The sequence below is a fragment of the Perissodus microlepis genome, chromosome 13, assembly GCF_051167445.1.
Source record: "Perissodus microlepis isolate ML-2025 ecotype Zambia chromosome 13, ASM5116744v1, whole genome shotgun sequence".
Taxonomy (NCBI): Eukaryota; Metazoa; Chordata; class Actinopteri; order Cichliformes; family Cichlidae; genus Perissodus; species Perissodus microlepis.
In genome coordinates, this window is record NC_140473.1 from 12,097,387 (window position 1) to 12,107,796 (window position 10,410).

Sequence of the window (10,410 nt, forward strand, 5' to 3'; positions counted from 1 at the left end):
TAGTGTCACTGACGAACATGAACCGAGCCATTGCCCGTCCTTTTGATCGCTTGTTTTTCCCTGAGTGATTTCATTAGTTGATACGTTAGGTCCAGCCAGGGTGTTTGCCAGCTATCTGTAAGCTACACGAAGATGGAACTCATAGATTGGCCGAGTAAATACTGTTGCTCCAATAGACGCTACCTTGTAGCCTCGTGCTGCTCGATTTCACTGTTTTTGTTGTATAGCGGGCCTAACTGTCTCTGTGTGAAGTCTGAATTTGTTGTCTGAAAATGAACTTCCTCAACAGGCAGGAGGTGTTTCCTTCCCTCCCGGTCCTCTGTTTGAAAGTGCGAGGTGAATACTGAGCACTTCGGAAACATGACTAGAGCAAAAACAACTGCTCCTTTGTGCGAGCAGAGTGTGGGGCCAGTTGTAATGCTTTGTGCAAGCTTTTTCATTTGCTTTCACCTCGGACGCTGAGGAGATCCGTTAAAGTCTTTGACAAGTTTTAGTCAGAAATGTATCGTTAGGGCGTGCTTTAATAGTAGCTTAATTTACCTTTTAAAGTAATAGATTCTTTATTTGTTATGACACGGTTTAACCCCCACCCTTGTAAAATAAAAGAGCAGGCCACTTGGCTAACCCACTCTGGAACAGCCTCTCTCTCTCTGCCTGCTTCTCCCACTCTAACTCAGTCCCCCCTCCTTTTGTTTCATTCACATTTTTAGAGCTCCAGCCAGACTGGGTAGTTGCCTAAATATCAGTTAGGGTTTCGAATAACAGCCATCACAATGGGGCTTTGCGGCACACCTTTGTGTATCTGTTGTAGAGGTGTAACTGGTTTGTGTCAACTGGTTTGTTTCTTTGGAATAGGGTGTGGTGTCAGCGTATGAACTCGAGGCTGTTATGTATACAGAGGTTGTTTTTCCTTTTTCTTTTTGTTTTGCAGAGGAGAATCATATGAAAGCAGTTTGCTTAACAAAACAGATTTTTTGGGAGCATAATTTCTGTGTTATATGAAGTAGGCCTTAATAGCTCTTAGTCAGTAGTGCCGTGACATCCAGGTTGGCAGTGGCCTTTCTCGCCGCTCTTTGTCAGACAGGTTTGTGGAGAACAGCAGCAGACTGCTGCTCTCAGCATTTTCCGCCTGTATTGATCTCCCCCACATTAGCCCTCTCTTCATGCACAGACATGAGCACAATTGCTTCCCTTACAGCATTGGCTGCCGTGGCAACTGAGTCCTAATTGTGAGATTCGCTCCCAGAAAACATCTCAAAGCAGTATCTCTGTATTTTAATGCCACTATCATCTCCTTTAAATTCCCCTGTACATATCTGACATCTCAACGGTTTGATTTCCCACTTAAAGCTATCTCCATATGTCTTTGTGTATTTATGAATGGGCTAAGTGCTTAACAGGATAAAAGAGCAATTTGAAAGGGGAGAAAAATGTGCCTTGGCACCTGCTGTTAGCCTGCCTGTTTGCACATGAATATGATGAGGCTGGCGGATCGCACGGCTATTTTAACTTGCAGATGAGCCATCAGGTCAGCGCCATTGCAGCTTTGGTGTATTTTCAAGGATGAGTAGCAGTCAACAGGCCAGTCTGGCTTATTAGCTCCCTCTCCCCTCTCTGCTCTTTACATACTACTGTCCCATTATTCAGTGGATTCCCAGCCGCCTCTCTTTGATGCCTTTTCATAAGAGCAATGATAACTGCAATCATTGCAGCAGCAGTGGTAATTGACCAGCTGCAGTCATGGTAAAACACTTCCTGTGTTTGGCTGGATGCACGACAGCCTTCTCATCCGTCCACCGTGCCTCTGTTGATATTCAAATGGCAAGTCATCAGGAGGAGCTATTTAAAAGAGGATAAGCTCTCTTTGGCGCCCAGAGGCCCAGCTGAGAGGTCAAGTTTTGGAAGAAGAACTGAGGTGAAGCTCTGTTGTGCTTTAATGTTAATCCCTGATCTGACACTTTAGCTATATTACATCTTCTTCATGTCTCTCTGACATAAAACAGAATCGGGCTATTAAGGGTTTACAACCAACTGTGGCATATAATGTGGCCACACCTTTTAGTCAAATGAGCCGACGTATCTTTTTTTTTTTTTGCCACACCTTTGCTGACTTCTTCCCTCCTGTGACCTATATATTTATACTCACAAAAAAGGGCTTAGTTGTTGATCAGCAGGCTGTTTTCCATTTAACTACATTTTAAAAAGACTGGGTTTCTTGTCATGAAATCCCCAAGTATCCTTTCTATCACTCCTACATAAGAACATACGTAAATATTGAGAATCTGCTAAAAAATCTGCCCCAAATTGTTGCCGTTCACCTAATTTGTCTAAATGAACAAGATATTTGGCCCAAACACAGCTAAATGTATTTTAAGATGATATGTCCCAAAGAGCTTATCCTGAGAGAATAAAGTCAGTATAAACATAGTCTGTAATGCTTTTAGGAAGCATAAATAATATTTTCTTCTGAACATGTGTACTTGTCTCTCTGCTTCTTCATTTCTTTCTTGCCTGCTGACATATTTAATAACTTTGCTTTGCTGAGAGCTGTGATTCACCCGAGATTGAAGATGCCTTGCACAGCCTACCTTACTACCTCTAAGCCTCACTTGCCTCTCTCTCTGTCTTTCTCACAGGTCTAGGTCTCTCTGTCAAACCTTCTGTCACGCTCGGTCCTTTCAGAAAAGTCTTTTCCTTATTGTTATCTCTTTCTGGGTTGATGCTGCCTGACACTTTGCCTTTGGCCTGGAAAACTTATTGACTTGCTTCTTTTTTATCTGTAATTTAAATCGCAGAAGTTTATGTGATGCACTAGAGCAATTCAGCTGCGCTGGAATATCCACTACCCGGGGAAAGAAAACTGAAAGCCAGAATGCATGATAAATCTAAGACAATGTGCTGTTATAACAGGAATATATACACATACACTGAAATGCACACTTTTATTGTGTAAGAAATCAGACGTCTAGGCCTAGTTCCCCTCCTTGGCTCGAACACCTAGCCCTAGCTTCCAAATGTCCATTTGGAAGGCTAGACTTTTCTTCTTTTTTGAGCCCCAAAAGAGAGGGTCACAGTCATGGCCAAAAGGAGAGAATTGGGGCCATAACCAGAATAGTATCCATCTGCTATAGGTTTATCCTCTTATTGAGAGTTTAAAGGTCATTTTGTAAATGCACTAATGCCTCTTTTTCCCCCCTCCTGTCCACACTGACTGGGTTTGACAAACTGATTTGTGTGTATGTTTGTGTGCGCGTACACTCCCACTCCTGTCTTTGCCACTGTGCAAACACATGAGTTTGACCCAGTTCTTATCAGAGAAATGAAAAGGCATGCCCATCCACCACCACGCTGCGACTTTACCTCTCTGACCGTCCAGTCTAATTCCCATCAAAGTCCAGATCCAGAACATCCTAGACCTTCCCAGAATCGGGACATGCTGTAGACCTCAGTAGAAGCATTTCTTTTCAGAGGCTTTCTTTTCAGTGATTTGAATGTGCCAGAGTCAGCTCAGGGTGGGTTAATTATTTTTCTTATAGATTCTTGCTTGTGGGATTTCTGCTCTTAATTGAAGGGATGGCAGGGTTGTCATGGTGACACCCAGGACATAAAGCTTGTTGTGAGCTGAGACCCGGAGTGATCTCTTTGTGCTCTTGGCCTCAACAAGCAGTTCGATTCAACATTATTCACATAATACCAAATCACAATAAGTACTGCACACAAACCGCTGCTTGTATTTTATGGGGGCAAAATTTATTTTCAGATAATGTGATGCTTAGTTTAAATTTCCAGTAATGTAGGTTTGTCTGTAGCCCAGATCATTTCTCACTCGAGCTTCAACTTAAACTGCGACAGGAACTCTGGTGTTTAAGATAAAAGGCCTCTTCAGAGCTCATGTTAAAAAGTATTGATAAGTGTACTCAGGTTCATTTTGTTAATGATAGAGTGCTCTGGCATTTCCCCGTGCTCCTAAATGACTGACAACTCTTAGGCTTGTAGCCTCTTTACACAACTTAATATGCCATGCGACAAATGCAGACTTGATCCTGGCTGAATGTATTTCGGTCCGTAAGAGCTATCCAATCTGTAAGATGGAGTCCTTGCACTTATTCCTGCAGTCGCTGGCTGGTTTCATGCTCATTTACACATAACGAGCAGCTGGGTCTTGTCTGAAACGAGGTAGGCGTTGAGGAGTGGAGCCTTAAGTCAGTTCACTTACTTGAGAGGATGTCCTCACGTGGAGTCGAGAGGAGGAGGAGGAGGGGGGCTGAGAGCCTCTTGGTCCTCGGCAGGGATGGAGGAGAGGAGCAGTGAGAGGGCCATGAATTGCAATAGAGGCCGACAGCAACAGGAGGTGTGCCCCCAGGGAAACTTAAGAAAACAAGGCCAACACTTGGAAGAGCACATCCTTCCAAAATGTCACTTTGAATTATTTCATACTGCAAACTTTGCTTTTAAATTACTTTGAAATCTTCCTTTTTTGATGGTAATTTGTTTTTTAAATTTACCTTTTTTGGTCTTGTCTTTGCTGCTTGATATTAACAACCTTCTTTTTCCTTTCTCTCCAGACCTCTTTGATTTAATGGGTCCAATTATTGGGATGTCACCAGATAAGAAAACGGAAATTCCGGGTATGCAAGAGGAGCGGGCAGGGCTCAGAGGTGTCTGCGGTGTAGGAACGCTGCCCGAGGCGGAGTGCGCGTCCAGTCCGCTGGCAACTAGCGTGGATCGTACCGGAGGCACCGAGGATGAGGAGCTCACTAACCTCAACTGGCTCCACGAGAACCTGCTTCAGAACTTTACTCTCGGGGGCCCCGAAGCTCAGACGAGCGGCAGCCCCCTCTTTGACATAGAAGGAGACTACGGCTCGAACCAGGGCCCGTCGTCCTCCTCATCTTCATCACACAACAGAGGCAGGGAGAGGGATTCGATGAAGTCGAAACCACCTTTCTCATTTTCCCTGCTCATCTACATGGCCATCGAGCAGTCTCCCAGCAAGTCGTTGCCTGTCAAAGAAATCTACGGCTGGATACTCGAGCACTTCCCGTATTTCTCCAACGCTCCCACTGGCTGGAAGAACTCAGTTCGTCACAACTTGTCCCTGAACAAATGCTTTCGCAAAGTCGAAAGGAGCTTGGGAAAGGTAAGTCTCAAAGTGACTTCAAACTTTTATGCACTTCACTTAGATTTACAGTTATCCTTCTGTAGTTGTCAGCATGCATCTGTTTGATGATGTGACATTTACAGTTACAGTGGCTTTGTTTAGCACTGTTAGCAAACAGTGTGCTAGAGTGTGAAGCTGCCACATGGCTCATGTGACACACAGCTGCACAGAACTCTGACTCGGCTATGATAAGGGTGGAATCCAGTCAAGGTCAAAGATCCTCCTCCTCCAGAGGATATGCAAACACCGCACACCGAGATAGGACAATATCTTTAGAAACACTTCAAGGTAGTGCAGCTAGAGAGAATCCTCCCACAGTCTGAACCCACACTGCACAAAGGAAGCAAACGCGACCTTAAGTCCTGAAAGTGCACAAAGAACAATCTTTGTCTACCTGGTCCTGGCAGACATACACATCATTTATGGTAGCTTGTGTTTCTACAAGTAGTGGCAACAAACAACAAGTGGCAAAAAAAAGAGAAGCTGGCCTACTCATGTTCACATGCTTGTAACAAAGGGAAGAACACATACTGCATGTAGTGTGCACACATGTCTGTGAATTTGAAAAGTTAGTAAAGCTGTGAATTTACTCACTAACGGCTGTTATTACGGTTTAGTCTGAAAGGGTGTGTGTGTGTGTGTGTGTGTGTGTAAAAAGTGTGGAGAAGTAGATTCCTGGATTCTTCTGTGTAACGGTAAACAGTGGCGGTGGCACAATACCCTCTAAACACCCAAGAAGTCTGTGTATCATGAGATTTTAACATTGTGAAGAGGATGTGGTTTGAAGCCCCATGTCATGGCTGTATCTGGCTAAAACCTGATATTTGCCTATCTAGGGTGGGAATGGCAGTTTGCGCTCGGCGTGTAGCAATACGATGCAGTATAGTCCGCTTAGCATGCAGGTGCATAGCATGAGCCCTCCGTCTGCTGAGACACTAGCACCAGTTTCACATGACACTGGCTGGTGGTTTCCGTTGCTATGGAGACATTTCCTTCTTCCTGCATCAGGGCTGGTTGGTAATCTGAGTCAAGGTTATTCTCCTCGCTCTATTCTCCCAGACTGGGCAAGAATACGCCACCATCAGATAAAGTGACACACACATCACCAGCAGATACAATTATTCTTCACAGGGAGCTGTTGAGTAAAAATTTCCTCTCATTGTAAAAGCGTTTATATTGCAAAGTTTGGTATTTGCTATTTTTCACTGTGGGACTGTAATGAAATTTGAATCATTGCTGCGGTCACTATAGTCCCACCAGCTCTGACAGTGAAACATTTCAGGAATTCTCATCATTTTTTCAATGTTGCCATTTGAGCGTGTTGTGTCTAAAAGGTGCTGTGAAGCTTATAATTGAAAAGTGATTTGGAAATGAAGTGCATTTCCACAGTGACTAATCTCTAAAAGGTTTGAGTCACACTTGACTTTTTCCCCTGATAAATGATGATCTTGTCATTTGTAGTTTTGTGCAATTACTCAGCTGTACAGATCACCCAAATTGATTTTCAAGTCCTCATTAAGTCTTTAAAGGTACCCTGTGGATCATTATCTCCACTAGTTGCGGGCCCTGTTTTGTTTACATCTTGCATGAGGATACACATACCAGCCACATGTGGGATACATGGCCACACTGTTCTGCAGCAAAGCGGTGAAAAGGATTGTGAGCTACCAAACAGAAATATGAACAAAGCTTCCATTAAAATAATGATTATGTAAAATTTGCTAAGGTGGGAATTGCATGCAAATTGTTTGTAAGGCTTCAGTGATTCAAAATTAAAATTGTGTTCATTACTTACAGTTTTAATTGAACTCATGTGATCAAATATTTACTCGTACAAAGTGACAAAGCATGTTATTTTGACTAAAGACCTAACTCGCAAACCTTTATAGCCTGTTTTCGCTCTGATTTCTATTTATTTATTTGGATTTTTTTTCTGAAAAGCCAGACCGAACATACTGTATTTTTGGTGTTTCTTTCAGGATAATGTTCTGCCTGCTGCTTTTCTTTTGTCAGTTTTGTTCTCTTGCGTTGAACAAAATAAATGACGTAACAGCTTTTGCTTAGTTCATGGGGACTGGGAATGTTTGGGCAACAGGATAAGACGCCATCGTTAAATCCTCTGAAAAGAAGATCATATGACAGGGTTTTTATTGTGCAACATCAACAGATCACCTCCCCCCGACCTCTGCTGTGAAATGCTGAATTTAAAAAAAAAAAAAAAAAAAAAAAAGTGAACTCCACAGGGTGCCTTTCAATTTAATTTTAATGAAATATTATTGGATAACTAATTTATTGTAATAATAGTTATTATAACAGCACCTATGACAAACATCTCAAAAAACTGTAAGGCTCTTGAATCCTTGTTTTCCACTTAGATTTATTGTAAATCAGATTTGAGCTCACAGTTTCTTATGTGAACTTTCTGGCAGCTTCATTACTTTGTAACAGGGGTTTAGAGATTTGACTGTCCCTGCTTTGTCCTACAGGCCAATGGAAAAGGGTCGCTCTGGTGTGTTGACCCTGAGTACCGCCCCAACCTAATTCAAGCTCTTAAGAAGCAGCACTTCCCAGCCGCACATGCCTTCTGCACACCACCCGCCTCCCCACCCAGGTGAGCGGTCATCACTTTAATCATTCAATTCAATTTGTTGCTTATGATGGTCAAGGGAATTATTATGTCTCAAATATATTTTGCAGGGATTTGTTTTGGACATAAAAGGAAATACCTGAACTTTATTTAGAGCAGGCTTGTATTAGCGATTGGCTTTCAGTATGATTAGAAAAAGTGAGCTTGGTCACATACCAACTCCAATATGCTTCCATTAGCTCCTTTAGACTTACAGCAATACACTTAGTGTACCATGGTGAGTGATGACTCACCCGTGACAGGTAGGAGCACAACAGTTTGAAACTCTCTGTTGTTAGTTTAACAACAAGAAGAGCATTATTCTCCTCACACTCATATGTATATCAAACCAGCTCCTCCCTATGGTCACAATGCCACAGCTTTGCTAAATGTAACTAACACATAAGACGAGCAATTGAACCGTAAACATAATGGGGAAAAACTGAGAACAATTCATTTTGACAGAAACATGATAATGCCCAGAAGCTTCTGCAAACCCAGAACTTCCCCAATACTCACGCTTCTGGGAAGCTACAGTACAAACGCTCATGTAACAGTTTCATATACACCACCATAGCATTTTAGTAGACAGAACCCATATCTTCTGCTTTTATTGTGAAACATTTGGAGGTATACCATAAGGAACAGCCAGATATATGATTTTTTTCTCCTGACTTTGAAATCACTTTTTTTTAAGCTGAGGAAATATTTTATCTTAACAAGTTTGTAGTCATTTGTAATTATTTGATAACTAATTCTTAATAAAACCACAGTTTTGAAAGGGCAGACTTTGGCTTTTCTGTCTTCTCTTCAAACGTATCATCTGACTCTTGGTGTCCTTTGTTTACTTTCTGCAGTGCCTCCTCACCCCCTCGTCATCTCTTTCTACAAGGTTGCTCATTTAAAGGTGAGAGAAAAGCAAATTGATCAAAGTTTTCGTATTTGTAAGCTGTTTGCCCAGCAATGTGCAGATGTGTAGTGCAGTTTTGTTAGCTTGTGTTTGTGCACTGTTTTGATTATGTTGCCTTTGCACATTTCAGTCCCAGAACATTCAGCATCACTGTGCTTTTATGCTCAGCTCTTGGTTTGATTTGTTGCTTTCAAGTCATTGATACCTCATGTTGACCATAATGTTGACAGCTCCCCCCCCCCCCCCCCCCCCCCCACCGCATCTTGGATTTGTAACCTTGACGACAAGCAGAGGTTCTGCTGGTGCTCAGTATCGAGCACTCAGTCTCACTGTAATCATTAATAATTTAGAGCCCTAGAAGTGAGCTGTGAGGCTTTCAGACACTTTGTCAGGTCTCATGAGATCAGATGCATTCTGAAAATCATGGGCTTATATTTACTCTGATTTGTTTTTGCGAGTCCTCTGCATATCCCGTGCGTTCAGTAAGCACTGATTGGATCGCCGAGTGTGTAGCTTAAAAATAATGGAGCCCAGTCGGTCAAGCCAGTCCTAGTAGGGATGTCATGCTACCATGCTTTCACACCGTAGGACTGACCATCGTGCATGTTCTCTCCTCTTCCAGAGTCTGACATTGATGCTGCCACTGCCATGATGCTCTTAAACTCTGCCCCTGGGCACCACGTTGACCCATGTAAGACAACCTACAAGTAGCCATACTTTCACCTCTTCTTTTAGCTTTGTGTCCAACCCCTGACATACCACCCGTCATTGCTTAAATTTTCTTTGATGTTGTGTGTGTTCAATTCTGATGTACACAGCTGCAAGAAGAAGTTTGAATGTCTTTGAATCATCAGAATATCTGCTTTGTCTAATGATAGACAATGTGGTTTTTTTATCTTCATCTAAGCTGCAGTAATAGACAGACAAAATCTCACCAAACTAAAACCACACAAATAGTTGTAGTTCACACTTTACACACTTAGTAATGAAAAATTAGCAATGAAGCAATCTCCAAGATGTCTTGATTGAAGGGTCCTCTTTAGGTCATGTCAGTGTGTTTCAGATGGGCTAAAGTTAGGAATCAAAAGGTAAAAACATTTGTATATAAAGAAAAGGTAGATGAAGAATAAGGGTTTTTGTTAAATTTTAAAAAGGCTTTCTGTAAAAATAAGTTCTGAGAAGTGATTTAAAATTGGATATACTTTTGGTAAGTTCCTCTGGTAAATAGTTCAACATTGTGAGAGGAAATCAGAAAATTTTGATTTCTTTTTGTAATGACGCAGGCTATAGGGCAGGTTAGGAGGCTCTGACCTGAAGAGCATAACCAGCAGCTTGGTTCATAAAGTCTTTCGAAATCTGATGTAGGTAGGAGCAAGCCTGGGTAAGGCTTTAAAAGTAATGAATAAGTTTTTAAAATCAATTCAGTATCCTACAGGAAGCCAGTGCAGTGTAGCCAGGATAGGAGTGATGTAGTCTGGTCTCTTTGATTTTGTTAAGAATCTGGCAGCTGAATTTTGAACAAGCTTGGGGCGGGAGATGAACCTTTGGCTGAGACCCGAGTTGAGGGAATTACAGTAGTCTAAACATGATGAGATGGTGGCATGGATGACTTTTTCAAAGGCCGCTTGAGATGGAAACAAAAAATTGTGTAAACTTTTGTAACGTTTCTTAATTGTAGAAAGCAGGATTTTGGGATTCAAGGCTCTTTATATT

At 42.1% G+C, this 10,410-nt stretch overlaps 1 protein-coding gene across 4 annotated transcripts in view; it reads left to right on the forward strand.

Annotated features, from left to right (window-relative positions):
• The window catches only part of foxn2a (forkhead box N2a), a 29,985-nt gene that overhangs the window by 14,303 nt on the left and 5,272 nt on the right, over nucleotides 1-10,410 (forward strand). For 3 of the 4 annotated variants that reach the window (XM_084948539.1, XM_084948536.1, XM_084948538.1), the window contains exons 2-5: nucleotides 4,566-5,140; nucleotides 7,648-7,772; nucleotides 8,645-8,694; nucleotides 9,320-9,388. In XM_084948539.1, coding sequence (XP_084804665.1) covers nucleotides 4,580-5,140; nucleotides 7,648-7,772; nucleotides 8,645-8,694; nucleotides 9,320-9,388 — 805 coding nt within the window. In that variant the 5' untranslated portion in view covers nucleotides 4,566-4,579. The remainder of the gene's footprint in view (nucleotides 1-4,565; nucleotides 5,141-7,647; nucleotides 7,773-8,644; nucleotides 8,695-9,319; nucleotides 9,389-10,410) is intronic. The other variant, XM_084948540.1, reaches the window with a different exon arrangement.